Raw genomic sequence first — 19,347 nt, 5'->3', positions numbered from 1 at the left:
GTCAGACTGTTTTTAGCCTCTGTGGGGGGTGGCTAGGGTGGTATATGTTTGTGTTTTTTTCCTGATATAAATATATAAAAAAAGAAACGGGACATGATATCATAAATATGTTGATTGCTGATATTCACGCGTTTCTATAAATTGACTAGAAATTATGAAATGCAGAGAAATAGAGATTGAAGATTTTAATGTGCTTCACAAAACCAGTAGATTAAACTAAATAAAGTCCACTGTTAAGACTGGGAAAAATAGTTCTTTATCGGGTGGCTAATTTTAATAGAATATAATAAAACGACATTTAGCTGCTTGGCAAAAGTACATGGATATAATTTAATTATCTTTATTATGTAGAAATCAAATTGTATTGCTCAATTGTATTACAAGTATCTGATTCTAAGGCCTAACTACAGTCTACCTGATGCATGTCGTGCAAAAAATATTTACACAAGAGGAGCTCAAAAGTAAGGATTTTTTCTGGTCCAGTCTGACCAGTAATTCTCTTTAGACGTTTCTACAACTTGACATTATTTTTCACAATTTGCACCTGGAAATTAATCTGCTACAATGGAAGGCAAAACATTACATGCTTTTGCTGGAAAACAAAGGCATATGGTGCAAAACGTACTCAAGTTTTCAGTTTTTGCAAATTTGACACCACCTATGTTAGCCTGCTAGATAACATTATCATGGCGACAGATTAGCAGTTTGCAGCAGTGTAGGAAGTGACATCGATGGTGTCAAGTCTTTGAAAGAGGTTAATGCATTTAGCTAGTAAATGATATCCTGAAGTATGCTGCTTTGATATTTTTCTTTGTTAAAGTTCAATGAAATAGTTCTTAGAACTTCGGAGAGACAGAAATTCTTATCATAAAGACAACAAATGTTTTCTAATTATTTATGGAACGGCTGTGATTGAACTAATACTACTGGATGGATAGGCAAGTGTTTTGTTGGTTAATTAGTGACCGTCTTTTTGGCTTTATTATTTTTCACCTTCTGATCATGCCCCAATATGTCTTACAGCCAGCCCTCTATCCTTCTTAATTTTATATCCTTTTTCTGATTTAATGCCATCTGTAATTTTCTAAGCTGCTCAATCAGCTGCTTTCTCTCGCCTTATAAACAGTCCTCTCTCTTTTCTGTCTTTGCAACTGTAACTCCCACACGCGCTCTTAATGTCATTAACAGGTGCTTGTCCAAAATAGAACCCTTGCCCATATACAAACACAAACATCCGTCGATCAGCTGACTTTCCCTCGACTGACTTTCCCAGACATGCAAAACTCACACTGATATACACTGAAAAATATCAAATGTGTCCATGAGTAGATAAATACTCTTGCATGAACCATATACTTGGGTGACTGAGCAGTCAAACACGGTCTCTACAACTTGATTTCATGAGCCCCAGTCTCAGTTTTCTCCACCCTTCTTTCTTTCTCTCTCTCTCGCTCTCTTTACATCCCTCCTTCTCCTCCTCTCTCAGCTGAGTTTCATGTATGTAGTCATCAGATCTGCACCCACACAGAACAGGTCAGGATTTCATTGCTCTCACTCAATGCACTTGCTGCACACACGCATACTGTCATAATTTAATAAAAATCTGTGACATAAACCTTAAATTTCATTGAATAGTTTAACACTGTGCAGCTTCTAAAATGTGTATTTTATTATGCACTCAGGAAAATTGATTGTTAAGACATTTGAGAACTTTGCAAACTTGTTTTTTCCTCTAAACCTAGGATTTCTAGAATAAAATCTATGATGTATTGATATGAGTATAAAATTTAAATAGTCTGTACACTGCTACAGGTGAAGCTGATTTTGTATGTTAACCTGAATTTAAAAAAAAAATATATGTGTTCATAATTTAGCACTTTTATTGCAGATGTTGTCAGACGTTGTGTTTGTCTTGCTATTTAATAAGCTACTGACATTTAGGCAGTTACGTTGGTCTGGATGTAATTTATTTTGCTGAGAGATGTTTATACATTGTTTCTGGATTTGATATCACGGATCTAATGTGTGAGAGTGGGACTGAAGCCCAGTTGTTTTAAAATGAAAATTGGTTTCTTTCATTCTGACTGCCTTGACTGAGATGTGAGCCCCTTTGCTATGGGTGCCAACAGCTGGCAAGTCGGCACCCATAGTATAGGACATATTATAGAAGCAAAATTATTCTGAAGGTAGTTTTGACAGAGTTGGGGTAATATAAAGAGCGGAGATGGAGATGATCTTGGTGGGTTAATTATAGCCTGCCCTGTGTTACATGTCCAGGTCATGGATAGTGTTTTGACAGTTTGTTATATCTCAAATGACTGTAACTTACACAACAAAATGTGAAACCAAAAACCATTACTGACTATCTAATATTATATCTGCAGAACAGTTTGTAGTCACACTGCATAATCTGTATTTGTGTACTGACTTTAAAGTTGACTTGACAGTATTTTTTGTTTTAAGCTTAAAGCCTGCTATATTTATTACATGTATGTTTTTTTTTACATATTCTGAAAAGCCTTGTACTCTGAGAGTCATTTCTATTATATTTTTAAATGTATAACATTTTTGTGTTTAAGCATTACTTATCAATGTTAAAAAGAGTTTTTTTTTTGATTCTTTGAATAGAAAATAAAATTTGTAATTTATCTGACTTTTTTGTAACAAAGTAAAACTCTTTATTGTCACATTTGATCAGTTGATAGCATTCTTAAAAATGCTGTTTTTCAAAGAAAAGAAAAAAAAAAACTTACTTCAATCTTTTGAACGGTAGGTAGTGTATACTTTAAAAACTATTTGCCAATGGGGCAAACTAAATAAAAAAATAAACTTACTTCAAAATATATACTGTCTGATAAGTATTAAAATCTTAAGTATATATGTGACCCTGGAGCACAAAACCAGTCTTAAGTCGCTGGGGTATATTTTTAGCAATAGCCCCAAAAAACATTGTATGGGTCAAAATTATAGATTTTTCTTTTGTGCCAAAAATCATTAAGATATTGAGTAAAGATCGTGTTCCATGAAGATATTTTGTAAATTTCCTACCTTGAATATATCAAAACTTATTAATAATATGCATTGCTAAGAACACATATGGACAAATTCAAAGGCGTTTTTCTCAGTATTATTATTATTTATTTTTTTGCACCCTCAGATTCCAGATTTTCAAATAGATGTCTCAGCGAAATATTGTCTGATCCTAACAAACCATACATCAGTGGAAAACTTATTTATTTTATTATAAAAATTGACACTTAAGACTGGTTTTGTGGTCCAGGGTCACATACTATATACTATTCTAGTGCTTTAAAAAGTTCTAGAAAAAAATATAATTAATTATCATTAAAATGTATTTTTATTCACATTTTAATTATAATTATTATTTGTTTGTACTATATTTTATTATACAGATATAGAGATAATTTTAGCTCATTCAAAAATGTATGCTTGTGGTATGTTTATGAGTGTTTTATGCTATAATTTTGGCTATGGGCCACATGTTTGTCTCTAGCCTTGTTGTATTCTTATTTCTCCCGTGTGGGTGATTGGCCTCAGTGAGCCTTGTCTTGTAGTACTCCCTCTCTGCACGAGTACAGTGTTAATGACTTTAGACCCTCTGTCGTTTTGCCGGTCAGACATGAATTAACACCTACTGCCTGGTTCCTATTTTCGCCTCCATTCTCAACAACCTTGTGTTTCATCCCTCAGTCTGTTCAGTCCAAGTTAAACTCTTCCTGCTCTCACATCTAATTGTTCTCTGTACATGTAATGCTGGGGTATTTATGAAGCCTTAAAATGGCACAGATCAAACAGGCAGGGCTAAAGTGGGCTGAGTTATGCGGGTATGTGTTGATTTCTTGGAGTCGCATCTGGCATAGCTAATTCTTAGACAATGTGACCTAATCATGACCCATATTAACTTTCTCTGTAAGCTTTACTGTCTGTATGTTTACTCAACAGAGGACAAAGGTATAATGTGGTTTTCAAGATATTAAGGAGATAAATCACCCAACAATGAAAATTCTGTAATTAAATCCCGTTCAAGCTGTTCCAAATCTGTATGCATTTCTTTCTTCTGCGGAGCGAGCACACACACACACACACACACACACACACACACACACACACACACACACACACACACACACACACACACAAACAAAATATATTTTCAAGAATGCTGGTAACCAAACAGTCGGTAGTCCACATTGACTTCCAATTGCAAATGTTTTTTTCATACTATGGAAGTCAGTGGGGATTGTCAACTGGTTGTAGATCTCTGATAAATGAAACCCATACAGGCTTGGAACAACTTGAGGATGAGTAAATGACAGTTTTTTTATTTTTGGGGTAAACTATCCTTTTAAGGCTGTTCTCTTTGCCACTAATTACTGGATTAGTTATGTCCTCTTTTCTGCCAAAGTTCTCTAAAAAGAAGACGCTTTTAAATAGTAATTTGAATTGTAATTTCATGAAGAAATTCTCATTTTATTTCTAAATGAAAAGCTTCTTTTTTTATGCTTTTGCCATGAATGAACAAATTCTACACAGATTACAATAAACAAAAGAATAACAATTTCATCCTTATTGTAGTGTTAGAATTAAAATAAAACTTAAGAATTTTATTAAGAATTCAAATAATTAGGTGTAGTAATTATCTTGAATATTTGTTCTACTACACTGCCAAATTAAATAAAAAAAAAAGAAATAGTGACTAAAGGGAAAGCTCAATTGTATATCTCTGATCAATTTATTCTTCAGTTCTGCAATTTTCTATTTGTTTTGAATACTAGCCTTTTTTCTCTTTTTTTTCTGCAGATTCTTCAAAAAGAGGAATGCATCATCTTTTCACAGCTCTATAAGGCCGATATCCAGTGTCTGTCATCAAGTCTTTCTTTTCATCTACCCATTATTCCTGTCTAGTTTATCAAACCTTCTTGTGTTTTGTAGACATCAGTTAATTCCCACTCTACACTCTTCAGAAATGACCCCCTGTTGCCTGAATTTCTTGCACGCTGGATTCTTTTTCAATCACAGAACTTTGTAATAACTTCCTGTTCTTTTTTTGAGCCTTCTTATTAATATACTTCTCTGCGTGTTTATTATCTATCCATCTAACTCAAGACTCTAGTCTCCTGTTTTTTGCTTTAGTTATTTGTTTGTCCCCTTTCGTGACTTTACCTCTGGGAATTTCCTCCTCTCATCTTCAAGTATTGTGGTTGCCATGTGGTCCAACTATTTTTTGCAAAAGGAAGATGACGGGAGAGTAGGTGCGGCGGCTCTGGGTGGAGTTGGCAGTAAGAGCGGGCGTCAAGGTAAACGGCCGAGGCCCCCTCGAATGAGTGACAGCCAAGAGGGCAAGATCAAGCTGGCATTTTTTGTCGCCCTCATAGGCGTGACACTGACGGTACTTGGCATGGGTACAGAGTTCTGGGTGGAGTTATCCCAGCCAAAACACTCCAGGAACAACCAGACATGTGAGATGGCACATTACGGCCTTTGGAAATTATGCGTTCGCACGCTATGGGTGTCAGATATTGACCCGGAGAGAGAGAGTTGTGGACCTGCAGAGCTACCTGGAGGTGAGAGAAAATACCTACTCACTCACCCACTCACTCGCTCACTCACTCACTCACTCACTCTCTCACCCACTCACTCACTCACTCACTCAACCAAACCCACCCACCCACAGAACAGAAAACTAACATACTTCTCACTGTTTCTGCAGTGTGTTGTATGTAAATTTTCTTTATGTCTAACTTCTGGATGAACTGCTGCATACTGTATCCCACAATGCAGTGTGCTGGAATTGTAATATATTCTATGAATTTTAACATCTGTTTCTTGACTTGACTCACTATTTATATGTAGTCTCTTTAAAGCTGCAGTCGGTAACTTTTGACGCTCTAGCGGTTAATAAACAGAAATGCTTGTGTCTTGCGGAAGAACATCTGCCATAAACAGAGAGAACTACTTCTCTCTGTTTATGTCTATGAAGAATCACAAAGATACTTGGTTACTCCGCCGCGGTATCCCCGAAGCAATTTAAAATAGTCCGAATATAAACACTTATTATAGGTGCACCCTAGTGATTCAGGACAAGCCAAAAACATGGTTGGAAAATGGATTCATGGTGTACTCTCTTATTATATACATTTTTCTACATTTTGAACACAAACAAAGTTACGGACTGCAGCTCTGATTGGTTATTTTTTACCGGGAGCGCATGACTTTCTGCAAATGTCAATAGGACCACTGAGAGGAGCCAGAGGAGCTTGATTTTTTTCACATATTATCTGTCTCATATTTTACTGTCAGGACATAATGACAGGTTTAATAAATATGTAAAAAATATTTTTTTACAAAAGTTACCTACTGCAGCTTTAACTCACCGAGGCAAAAATACAGTAAAAATGATTGCAGTTTAAAATAACTGTAACTATTTACTTTAAAAGCATTTCTTTTTACAGAATGCATTCTGTTTCACATACTATTTTTTAAAAGTTGCATAGTGTAGTTTTCAGTTGGCAGTAGGAGTGGAACGATATGTGTATTCATACTGAACTGTCATGGTATGGACATCTCTGTTCGGTGCATGAGACATTACAACAAATACAGGCCCCAATCCAGAAAGGGGCGCCAACAGCAATGCAACACTGTTTGATAACCTACCGCCAGCAGAAGAACAGCGAAAAGGCCACTAGACAGTGACCATGGCTGACTCTAGGTGCATTCCAAATGGGAAATATCGCCCTCCGAAGGGCACTTCGGAGTAGGGCTGCTTGATTAATCGAATGTGATTGTCATGCGCATTTTTTTTTAGTAAAGCCGGTTCTATAATCAGCAGTAAATCATCATCATCACGTGCTTTCAGATGGAGCAGCATTTACTACACAGATCCGTAGTTCACTGACAAGTTATGTAAAAAAAAAAATTGCTTTTATCACTCGATTATGAAATCAAAGAAATCGTTCGCAATAATGACAGCTCTTCACATAGCTTCTCAGTGAACTACAGCTCTGTGTAGTAAATGCTACTGAATCTGAAAGCATGTGAAAATACCACATTTAATAACATATTTTTACTCCAAAATCACTTCAAAACGTCAGTCGAGTGTTTGAAATAAATCCTTCTATTAGATGACGTGGCTTTTTATATAGAATAAGGCACGCAACATATTTCATAGTATTCTAAGCCGTCATAAAGGCATTGCATTATAAATATACTTTATTTTAATGAAAATTCTAATAATATTGGGTCTCATTCATGAAACACGAGCAGAACGAATTTTTGTGTAAATCGCGTGTAAAGTGGTTTTGGCGTAAATTTTCGGATTCATTAAATGTTCGTATTTTCCAAATGTTAGTTGGTACGAAAGAAATCTACACCTGCTCCCAGCCACGCGTAAATAGTGCGTTTAACGTCTGAACGTTTTGCTCATTAATATGGCTGCATTTTAATTCACCTTAATCGGGTACATATTTACACAGCATTTTGAAAAAATATTATATATATTAATTACATACGGTTTTTCTTTTAACTTTTATTATGAGAGCCAGTAATAGGATCTGTAATATGCTGCCAAACGTCCTTTTTTAGGACCTGATACGCCACTATGTACGCTTGAAAATTAAATGGCGTTTTGAATGAACTTCTGATAATAAAACTTAAATTTCTGCAGCTGAGAAATGTTTGTTTTTCAGTCGCTTTTGAGAAGACATGTTGAAATCCTTCGTTTGGTGTCATAATATGATGCTCATATATAGTTGTCAGTCGGATTTAATGGGAGGGATTTATGGTAATTGAGAGTGAGCGTGCACGCGCGTCCCATTTACGACTGATTGGAATTCATTAACACACACACACATTTCACTATCACATCTGACATTTACGAAGTTTTTGTGAATCAGGAGAAGAGTTTTCGGGAAGTTCTCTTTACGCGCAAATCACTCAGATATTTACTCGTATATTTACGAATGTTTCATGAATGAGACCCAATAACTCCGATAAACCATATATTGTCATAATCATGTGTTTATTAGTCACATTGAATCAATAAAAGCAGTTTTAAATCTGTTTATCCAGTTACCGCTATAGGCATTTCCTGGGTTTCTTCTGCTAGGTGTATTTGGAGTTTCAGCACCTTTGGATGGAGATTTACTGCTGATCAAAGAAATGTGCTTCACAGAAAGATATGTTTGACAATTGCAGCTTCTGTCGAATAGCGATTTTGATTCCATTTCGATTCATCATGCAGCCCTACTCGGGAGTGAAAACAATCATGGCCGCCATATTGAAGGGTCATTACAAGACTAAGTTTTTAAAACTGGCCACCTCAAAGGGCCTTCGGAATGAAGAATTTTAAAGGGAATAACTGATGGAAACTTTGGGCTCCCATGATCCTTTGCACAGATTCTTTGCATGATGATGGCACCTCTGTGTGGGCATGTGATGATGAAGCAGAAGGACACTTCAAGAAACAGTTGTTTAGTCCCCTACACTCTTCAACCCTACGAAGCTCTTACTCTGAATGGTTTAACCCTTTGAAGGCATTAGGGCATAGGCATGAGCCCTTCTCAATGGAACACAGGGTCTGAATGGGTCTCTCACAGACTGGCAAAGGAGTATACTTTAAAGGCTGGTGCACTCAACTGTTTTTAAAATGGAGCTTTGTGTTCTTGTATCCTACCTCTCTCATTCGGCACAACTCTAAATATAATATCTATATTTGCAATGTAATGTATATTAATGCTAAACTATGATTTACTATGTAAATTACAGCTGATGTTTGGTTCACTGTATTTTATTTTGATAAAGTGCCAACTGTGCTGTCAAGTTAGCAGTGCTGGAACTTATGTCTTTTGTGTGTGCATGTGCGTGTGCGTGTGTGTGTCACACCAGTTCTATCACTTCAACTGTTTCCTTATAACAGCAGAATCAACTTTAAACACTTATTGTCTTAATAATACATCACTGTATAAAGGGCTGCTTTTATTTGTGTACACTCACAATGAAAATAAAATATTGTGCTTTTATAAAATTAAGAAAACAAATAGGATGTCACTTTCTGCCATTTGAGTTTCCTTTCTTGTGAGCAAATTAAGCCTGTCATAAAAGTGAACTGAAACTCGTGTCGCGCTATTTTTTCTCCGTTTATCTGTAAACCAAATCAAATATATTTCAAGAATTTATTACTTGTATGTACAGTATTGTTCAAAATAATAGCAGTACAATGTGACTTACCAGAATAATCAAGGTTTTTCGTATATTTTTTTATTGCTACGTGGCAAACAAGTTACCAGTAGGTTCAGTAGATTCTCAGAAAACAAATGAGACCCAGCATTCATGATATGCACGCTCTTAAGGCTGTGCAATTGGGCAATTAGTTGAATTAGTTGAAAGGGGTGTGTTCAAAAAAATAGCAGTGTGGCATTCAATCACTGAGGTCATCAATTTTGTGAAGAAACAGGTGTGAATCAGGTGGTCCCTATTTAACTATTGTTGAACATGCATTTGAAAGCTGAGGAAAATGGGTCGTTCAAGACATTGTTCAGAAGAACAGCGTACTTTGATTAAAAAGTTGATTAGAGAGGGGAAAACCTATAAAGAGGTGCAAAAAATGATAGGCTGTTCAGCTAAAATGATCTCCAATGCCTTAAAATGGAGAGCAAAACCAGAGAGACGTGGAAGAAAACGGAAGACAACCATCAAAATGGATAGAAGAATAACCAGAATGGCAAAGGCTCAGCCAATGATCACCTCCAGGATGATCAAAGACAGTCTGGAGTTACCTGTAAGTACTGTGACAGTTAGAAGACGTCTGTGTGAAGCTAATCTATTTTCAAGAATCCCCTGCAAAGTCCCTCTGTTAAAAAAAAGGCATGTGCAGAAGAGGTTACAATTTGCCAAAGAACACATCAACTGGCCTAAAGAGAAATGGAGGAACATTTTGTGGACTGATATGAGTAAAATTGTTCTTTTTGGGTCCAAGGGCCACAGGCAGTTTGTGAGACGACCCCCAAACTCTGAATTCAAGCCACAGTACACAGTGAAGACAGTGAAGCATGGAGGTGCAAGCATCATGATATGGGCATGTTTCTCCTACTATGGTGTTGGGCCTATTTATCGCATACCAGGGATCATGGATCAGTTTGCATATGTTAAAATACTTGAAGAGGTCATGTTGCCCTATGCTGAAGAGGACATGCCCTTGAAATGGTTGTTTCAACAAGACAATGACCCAAAACACACTAGTAAACGGGCAAAGTCTTGGTTCCAAACCAACAAAATTAATGTTATGGAGTGGCCAGCCCAATCTCCAGACCTTAATCCAATTGAGAACTTGTGGGGTGATATCAAAAATGCTGTTTCTGAAGCAAAACCAAGAAATGTGAATGAATTGTGGAATGTTGTTAAAGAATCATGGAGTGGAATAACAGCTGAGAGGTGCCACAAGTTGGTTGACTCCATGCCACACAGATGTCAAGCAGTTTTAAAAAACTGTGGTCATACAACTAAATATTAGTTTAGTGATTCACAGGATTGCTAAATCCCAGAAAAAAAAAATGTTTGTACAAAATAGTTTTGAGTTTGTACAGTCAAAGGTAGACACTGCTATTTTTTTGAACACACCCCTTTCAACTAATTGCCCAATTGCACAGCCTTAAGAGCGTGCATATCATGAATGCTGGGTCTTGTTTGTTTTTTGACAATCTACTGAACCTACTGGTAACTTGTTTGCCACGTAGCAATAAAAAATATACTAAAAACCTTGATTATTCTGGTTAGTCACATTGTACTGCTATTATTTTGAACAATACTGTATATGTACTGCAGATTATACATATTTTACAACGTAATAACATTTAGTATTTTCACATTTATGTGGAAATCTTTTTTAATTTGTACTACTGTCAGTTCAAAACAAATGAAAAAAAAACAAAACACGCATAGTAGATTTTTTTTTCTGTTGTACCGAAATCTTATCGAACCGTGATTCCTGAATCGTGACATCTGTGTAACGTTCCACCCCTAGTAGGCAGTAGATAGATAGATAGTTTTCTATTCTGAATGTAGTCACCATATTACACGGCCTACCACACCCAGTGTGTTGTTTGTTTTGCTCCTGGGGAAACTGGAGACTGAAATCATGAGATAAAAATACAAAATAATAATTTTAAATTAATAAACACATACACAAAATAGTTTTAGGCTTTAATCATTTAATATATTATTTGTTCTTCATGTATTTTTGGAAATGTGAGAACATTATATAGCATCCATATATGTACTTACAATTGTTTTTAAAGATACAAAGCAGCATTCAGCTCAACTAAAGTCAAACAGTGATGTTACTAAAGGCTGTTGACTTTATGAGATGCAGTATTAGCTGATTTGTTTTCCATGTTCTGGTTTGTTATATTCATCTTACCTCTCACATAACAACACGCATGAACAGAGAGCCAGGGAGTTTAATTTGCCTCAGTTTGCAAGGCCCATAGGACCGTGATGAAGACTCTTGTAACAGTGCCACTGGTCTGACTGTCAGCTCTTTTAAGGAACAGTTCCACTCTCTACTTGTCATAACAGATAATAACATGACACCCCTTTAGCTGAGAATGCAGAACAGCAAAGTTTGAGCCAAATTTTACCTGCCAATTCAGAGACAAGGCAGGCATGGTTTCTGCATCGAACATTTTACATGCTGTTAAAGGCACAGTATGTATGAAAAAAATAATAAAAAAATAATAATTATATATATATATATATATATATATATATATATATATATATATATATATATATATATATATATATATCAAAAAACCACTAGAAAATTGTGGACCGTGTCATTGTGTCATTGTGCCATCTGTAAGTGATGTCATGAATAAATTATGACGGTAGTTGTATCTGCCTATTATATATTGTTCCTTATTGACAAGTGGTAGGTTTAGGGGCATGGGCTGGGTTACCTGCTCATAAATGTGTAAATAATGTAATATAAATAAAACTGTTGTGACTTTGCATTGAAAAATCACACCTCAACATATATGCAATAATGGCAATATTATTGCCCAATATATAATCATGACTATAAGCCTATTGCATCAGCATATTGATGCTAAAGGTTTCTTATTTAAAGCAATGGAGGACACTGCATGTAGAAAAATTATGCTAAAGGGATACCCTGTGCATCAAAAAGCGACGCCAAAGTGTCCTGACCAATTGTCAATATGTGACGAGTTGGGAGTGAGACTGTTTTGAAGAATTACATATAGTGCCTTTAATGATGACTAAAATTTCTTAATGGTTTAATGCTGCAACCCTGCCATTATATAGAGATGCCTTGACTTCATTCTCAGACTTTCATGATGCATTTTTAAGAGATCTGTTCAATATTACATTACCAGCTCTATGCTAATCATATGTAGTGCAGCTCACAGCAGTGACCTTATTTGAACGTGCGTGTGTGGGCAAGTGCATGTATTTATATTAGGCTGACGAAATAGTTTAGTACAATTATTATATTTATTAAAACATTAGTAATTGTACATTAATGTAAATATATACAACAAAAATATATATATATTGAGGTATACTAGAAAAAAGCCACAGGATACAATAAAATGGACAAAAACATGACTGCGATTCATGTGTACCTAAAAAAAACCCAGCATAGATGAGAAATGTGTTAAGTGTGACCCTGAATCAACTTTGAACGAATTGACAAAATATGGATTGCTGTGGACTGTAGGTCAGTGATTGGTTTATGTTCACTGATGTGAAAAACTAACAAACAATATATTGACTTCTAAAGACACTTTATTTATGTCTAGTTAAAGCTTACAATGATAACTTAGAATAAAGTGTTTGAAGTTTCTCCATTTGGGGGCTTTTCTCAGCAAATATTTGTATATGCGCAATTATTTGTGACTAAATCCATTAATTAATTAAAATTAAATTGTTTTGAAAATGATTTAAAAAAAAAAGTAAATGCACATAAAATCTCCAAAATGAAAAATCTGATGTGTGTATATGTGTATGATTAGATTTTATTTTAAATCTGTTTACGACTATATGCAAGTTTGTAGTATACACAGATCATTTTCAGTTGAAAGATGAAAGTTATGGAAAAGATGGTCAAAGTTAAAGCAGAAGGGTCAGTCATTGCACATGGATAAACTGCAGTCTGACTGCTGCCCGGTTTCAAGTCTAAATATAGAGGACATGAGTGGAAAAAAAAATGGAAATGTAAGAAGACAGCACACAAGCTGCAGAGGACAAGAGAGAGTGAATGTGGATTTGATGTTGTATATATTAACCTGAGTATGTGCTTCGTCCTCTCTTTCCATCTGCCTCCCTCTCGTTCCCTCCCTCTCCATCTGCCTCCGTGTCTCTCTTGTTCTTTCAGTGCCATATGTGAGAGGGCTGCTCTGTGTCCTCAGCACATTAATACACAATGACCCTCACAGGGCTTACAGAGAGCTCAAGTGCCTTTTTCTGTGTTTCTGACTGATCTTTATTCTTCACCTTCTCTGTCTCCTTCCCTCTCACTGTCTCCTTTTTTGCCCTCAGAATCAAACTGCACGTACTTTAAAGTCTACACTTCTGGAGAGAATGCTGTCATATTTAAGAAAACGACAGAAAAAGGTAAGTTCTTCCTTTATAGTCTGCTCTCTCTCTTCTCTGCAATGTAGTCCCTCGTCTATTCATTCTCTCTCCTTCCACGTGGTTTCTCTCATTGAAAATCAGTCATGTGTTTCTGTCTCCTCCCCCTGCTCTATGTCTCTCCATCTCTCCACATCCCATGCTGTGCACATGCATAAGAATTCATCATACTTGAGCTCTATTTGTTGTTGAAATCATATTTCAGTTTTCAAGTGCATTGGGATAATTCTTGAATGTCCCATCAAAACATATGCCAAAACTCTTTGGCTAGGGCATTTAAGGGTATAGTCCACCAAAAAAATAAAATAAAAAAATAAACTCCTGTTATCATTTACTCACCATGTTGTTCCAAATCAGTACAACTCTTTATTTCTGTTGAACACAAAAGGAGGTATATTAAAGAATGTAATGTAATTTTTTCCCATGCAATTTCAATCAAACGATGCAAAAGCATTAGAAAACCTGTAAAAGTGGTCCATACGCTATATTTCATGTCCTTTGAATTCATATGATAGCTTTGTGTGAAACAGACTGAAGTTTAAGTTATTATTCACTAAAAATCTCAACATTTTCTCTGTATAAAACAACATTATCGCTGTATAAAATCAGTTAACTGTTATTGAGTTAGTGTTCCATGTCAGTATGAAATCATTCACTCTGGTATTGTGAACTGGATTAACTAATTAACTGGAAAGACCTGATTCAAAAGAATAATTGGTTGATTAATCAGATTCTCACCAAGCATGTATGAAACAAGATTAAGGTTTTTAGTGAAAAATTACTTAATTTGTAGTCTTTTGCCTGAATATAGCATATGTTTTTGTTATGTGGCTCAGTGGTAAAGCCTTGTGTCAGCATACAAATATATAAATGCAAATTATAACCTGAATGTACTGTAAGTTGCTTTAGATAAAAGCGTCTGCTAAATGCATAAATTATGCATTAAAATTCAGATTGAACCTCATTAAACACCTTTGGGATGAGCTGGAGTGCTGAATGTGTGCCAGATCCCATTGGCCAAAATCGGTCCCTGACCTCACTAATGCTCTTCTGTCTGAATGGGAGCAAAATCCCTTCAGCCATGTTCCAGCATCAAGTGCTAGAAGTGTGCAAGCTGTTAGGGAGGGGCATTAATGCCAGTGGTTTTGAAATTAAAGGCTCAATAAACACACCAGGGTTTAGTTGACCGCATGTGTGTGGCTATATTGTTTAATGATGGATAATTTTGTATTAGAAATAAATTGACTCTGTTTGCTTTGTTTCTCTCGTAGGTTTGCATATAGCAGGTGCAATGTTGGCTTTGTTCAGTTTGTTTCTGATGATCATGGGCTCTGTGTGTATCACTATGTCCCTCAGTAAGAGCGTGCCCTTCTTCCTCAAGCCTGCTACTATCTGCTTCATCTTCTCAGGTACCTTTTAAATACCTTTTGACTTTATTCAGCAACTTTAAATAACACCAGTATCTGCAGTAAATCTAAAAAGTAGTCATGGAGGAGGCTCAGTTTTATTGAAGCTTCCTGGGGATTGGCAATGGTCAAGCGCAGTGTGTCCCATTGCTGAGATTCTAATAAACCTCAATCATCTCATTGTCAGGCATCTCAAGAAATACAGCTGTGAACAGTGTCACTTCACTAATCCAGTGTAATCTCTCATATTTATTTTGAGTTTGAGGTATATAATAAGAAAATATTGCAGAAACTCCCTGATATACTCCCGGTGAAGTTATTATTATTATTTTTTTTACACTTGAACGGGGTGAGACAGCAGTGAGAAATTAGCAGTTGAGAAAGCATGTGATCATTTAAAGCAAGCAGCTTTACAGTATTAAACATGACACAAAAAAACAGCATCACTTTCAACTAGAATTATAACCTCAGTTACTATTATAAAGCAGCTCTTCAGTGTGTTCATGTTTTCAGTTAAGTCTGACCTCAACGAAGTGAACTTTTAATGAGTCACTTAAAAAAATGAATAAGCCTCAGTTTACGAGTTTACACATTTAAATCAGACTCAAGTTGATTTTTGTTGAATTGTTACTTACTTCATAAGCCACTCTCTTACTGATCCGCAAGTCATGAAAATTAACCAGAAAGCGCTACTGTGATGTGTACTTAACTTGACTTAATTAAAAATAGTGATTTGTTAGAATCAATTAATAGTTGCATAACAAGAAAACATTTCAATATTGTAAACAAAAAAAAACAAAAACAAAAAAAAATGTTAATGCTCAAACAAAAGCAACAGGTTGCATCAATCTTTCTGATTTCTGATTTAGAGCAACCTAAATAGTAGCAGAAACACAATTTAAGTGTTTTTTTTTTGTTTTTTTTTTACTAATTTCAACAACTGATTGATGGCTATTTCAGTTCAACCCCAAAAACCAACATTTTAAATGTCAACTTTGAATTGCCAACCATAATATACACGAGCATAACAAACAATAGCATGTCTTTCCCGGTCCAATTTTTTTGTAATAGAGATAATTTCATTAAGTAAAAAAAACAATCAGTTAATAAAAATGTCCAGGTATGCTTAATATGATCATTTATGTAATGATCAACTCATTAGCTTATCAAAAAAAAAAAAACTAGATTTTATTAAATCAGTAATTTAGTATATGTTAACTTGCATTTAAGTTATTTAAACAGCCACAGATATTCTTCCAAAATTCAATGACATTCTTATCACTAAAATAAAGTGAGAATATCAAATTGGAACTAATTTACATTAAATGTGCTTATATAACTTAAACTGTCAGCATACAGTGAAAGCTAAAGTGACAAGCTAAAGTAGGAAGCTATGTACTGTGAAGCGCTACTGAAAACATCTCTGAGCAATTTCAGAATTTGCCAGCTATATATGTAATTCTGCTACTAAATGTTTCATGTTAAATCCAAATAGGTGAACCGTTCATTTCAATAAAATGACCTTTCATCTCCACTTTCCCCAGGTATCCTGGTCTTCTTGTCCATCATAGTTTTCCACCAGTCTGTGCTGGCGTTATTGGCAAGCGATCACAGTTTCCCTCTCCATCACGAGTTGTCCTGGTCAGTGGCATGTCTTGGCTCGGCTGGGGCCATTCTCATTTTTGGAGGGCTTATTTTCCTGTTGCTTTCCCTCCCCAACAACCCCCTGGAGAAATGTTTTGGTCAGCAGAGCAGTAGTGATGCCTAGCTGTCAGGGGGACTGCCCATGAGTTGAGCAGCACAAGATCTTTTATACTCTTATGCTGTTTGTGGAGATTGACTGATGTTATAAAGGACTCTCAAAAATGCTAATGTTCATAATGTTTTGCAGTAACTAGCATTAGTTTGCTTATCAATAAGATTATAGACCTTAATGCTCATACACCGACTCTGAAATTTGAACTGATATTTCTATGATGGTTATGTACATAAAATCAGCGACCAACAGATCTGTTTACTGTCTTTAAAGGCTTCATTTACACAACATGTTGTGCTGTTATGCATTCTCCCTGTGCAGTGGTAGAAGAAACCTTATTTGATTACTAGGCATATAATACTGGCTTATCAAGTATCTGTGGGTTAAAAGTGTACTTTTGTTTTTATGGAAAAATATGCCATCCTTTCAATGCTAAAGGCCTGTTCACACCAAGTGTCATAAGTGTCAGATAACATTCTGTTTATTAAAAGAGCACATACGCTTTTGTCATACGCCGGCTTAAATGCTTGAGCTCTTTAAAGTTGAGTGGATTCTGACTGGCTGTCAGTGTTTTTATCATTCATCAGCTAGAAGAAAAAAAAAATCATTATGAAAATGATTCCAGCGATATTGTTCCTCTGTGGCATTATTGTTATAGCTGTGGTGTGGAATTCTCTATTCTCATGGAATTAGTATGATTATTCAAACTTTACAGTTATCATTTATACAGTAACCAGTATAGTTATCCTTGGTGCAAATAGGCCTTTATTGTTGTTGTTATTTCAACTGATAACTAGCTTCTGAAGTTGGTTTATGCTAGGAAGTGATGGCTTGTGAACCATCATAGCCTTGCTGTTTAATAGCAAAACTTGGCAGGTGAGCTTCATTGACCAGAAGTATCTTTTTGTTGAAGCTGGTTGACCAACAAAGTTTAGCTAGTGAGGCTAGTTATAAAAGCAAATGGGGACATCAGCACACTAGCATCATAACACACGCTCGTGACCAGCTCCAGTGATCCTAAAATGTAACACTTTTGGCCACATTTAAAAATGTGAAAGAAACTGTTTAACAATATATCAGTTGTTTTATGAACCTTGCAAATTTCTGTATTTAATGTTTCACTTGGGACGTGTCCTTGTACCGTCTTTCTTTTAAATAAGTTATACTTGGTCTAGCAGTCAGCAGACTTGATGTAATAGATTTCAGTGCATAGATTTAGGATGGTTTATTTATATAAATGTAAAATGATGCTTAATACTTAAACGTATGAAGCCGATGCGTTTCTATTGTGTGTATAATAATGATGTACGAAATCTATTGATGTGGATGATACAAACTCACTGTTAAGCCACATTTTTTATGTAAATACTGTGTGTTTATATTGTACTCCAGCTTTTCTTTAGACACATCCCTCATACTTAACACACTGTCCTTCACTGAACTTACTTCTTTCTTTTGCTGGATGTTCTTCACTTGGTTGTTTGTGTCATTCTCTATTTGTCACGCTCTTACCCGTTCACTACCCGTTTGCTTGAGGATTAAATCTCTTTCACCTAAGACAGTCTCCTGCACTTGTTTCTTAATCTCATTCCTTCTCTTTTGCCACTCGCTCAGTCTAAAATTAGAGCATTGCTCATCTAAGCACATCAAGTTGAAGTGGATGAGAAATATTATCCTAGAATGTCAACTATGCCCCCCCTCGACGTTCTCTCTCAATGTTGATCGCTCTTAGGTGTCTCTACGGGTTTGGGTGGAGCTGCTGTTTCGCTGTGTCTGCTGTCCCGTTCCTCCGCTCCCACCCGAGTGTTTGTGAATGCAGTGCCAGTACATTTGGGAAGTGAGGAAAGGTCTGAGTCTCAGTAAGGGACTATATGACATCATCCATCCAGTCTAACTAGAGCCTCCATTCTGCTGTGTGTAACAATCTAGATTTCCTCAAACCGCAGAAATAATGGGTGGAGAGCATGTTCCAGGAGCAACCGTCTCAACATGCCCTACAGTGTGCTTATTACTGCCTCTTTTAATTTGGTGAATCTCTATCAGGTCTGTAGCATGAGAGCATGTCGGTTGATCTGATGGGGGGAGTTAAGGGTGGGTGCGGAGTTGGGAAATTGGAGCTGTAGGCTGACACTCAAGCCAGAGGTCTGCTTGTATATATAGCCCTTTAATAGTGCTTGTCAGACTAGCGAGCTGTTCTTTCACTTTTTATGTGTACGAGAGCATAGGGGGAAAACAGGATAAAACAGGATCTGCTGGCACAGGTTTATTAATTGTCGGTCGATACTGAAATGAATGCATGTTTGTGGGTGGGTACAATGAAACCCTCTCTAGACAGTCCTCCAATAGTGAGAAAGTGATGGCCCGCCCATCTGGAAATTAGGAAAAAATTTGGTCAATAATTGTCTACAATATTACAGAAAATTAAAAAAAAGAAATCTAATATGATTCTGCGAAATATCTAGATTACATCTTAAGGTGCAGTTAAAAGGAAGATATGTGTTTTTTTTTTTTTTT

At 36.0% G+C, this 19,347-nt stretch overlaps 1 protein-coding gene across 2 annotated transcripts; it reads left to right on the top strand.

Annotated features, from left to right (window-relative positions):
- The first annotated feature begins 35 nt into the window (after positions 1–35).
- Positions 36–19,321, top strand: LOC113059942 (voltage-dependent calcium channel gamma-6 subunit-like). Of its 2 annotated transcripts, XM_026228655.1 has the most exons (6): positions 36–1,533; positions 4,822–5,318; positions 5,397–5,585; positions 13,579–13,653; positions 14,943–15,080; positions 16,622–16,885. In XM_026228655.1, the coding sequence occupies exons 2-6, from the start codon at positions 5,228–5,230 to the stop codon at positions 16,843–16,845; spliced, it is 717 nt and encodes a 238-aa protein (XP_026084440.1). In that variant the 5' UTR covers positions 36–1,533; positions 4,822–5,227; the 3' UTR covers positions 16,846–16,885. The 2 variants fall into 2 exon arrangements, with proteins under 2 accessions (XP_026084440.1, XP_026084439.1); XM_026228654.1 differs by having other exon boundaries at positions 4,822–5,585; positions 16,622–19,321.
- The last annotated feature ends 26 nt before the right edge of the window (positions 19,322–19,347 follow it).

The sequence above is a fragment of the Carassius auratus genome, chromosome 41, assembly GCF_003368295.1.
Source record: "Carassius auratus strain Wakin chromosome 41, ASM336829v1, whole genome shotgun sequence".
NCBI lineage: Eukaryota > Metazoa > Chordata > Actinopteri > Cypriniformes > Cyprinidae > Carassius > Carassius auratus.
Note: the sequence above shows the minus strand (reverse complement) of the source record. Positions and strands in the feature narration are given on the sequence as shown.

What these genes read in the sequence shown, in the direction of transcription:
- LOC113059942 (XM_026228654.1), top strand. Translation starts at nt 5,228, where the DNA reads ATGTGGTCCAACTATTTTTTGCAAAAGGAAGATGACGGGAGAGTAGGT. An exon ending in ACCTGCAGAGCTACCTGGAG is followed by an intron (nt 5,586 to 13,578) that starts GTGAGAGAAAAT and finishes TTTTGCCCTCAG; the next exon opens with AATCAAACTGCACGTACTTT. An exon ending in TAAGAAAACGACAGAAAAAG is followed by an intron (nt 13,654 to 14,942) that starts GTAAGTTCTTCC and finishes TTTCTCTCGTAG; the next exon opens with GTTTGCATATAGCAGGTGCA.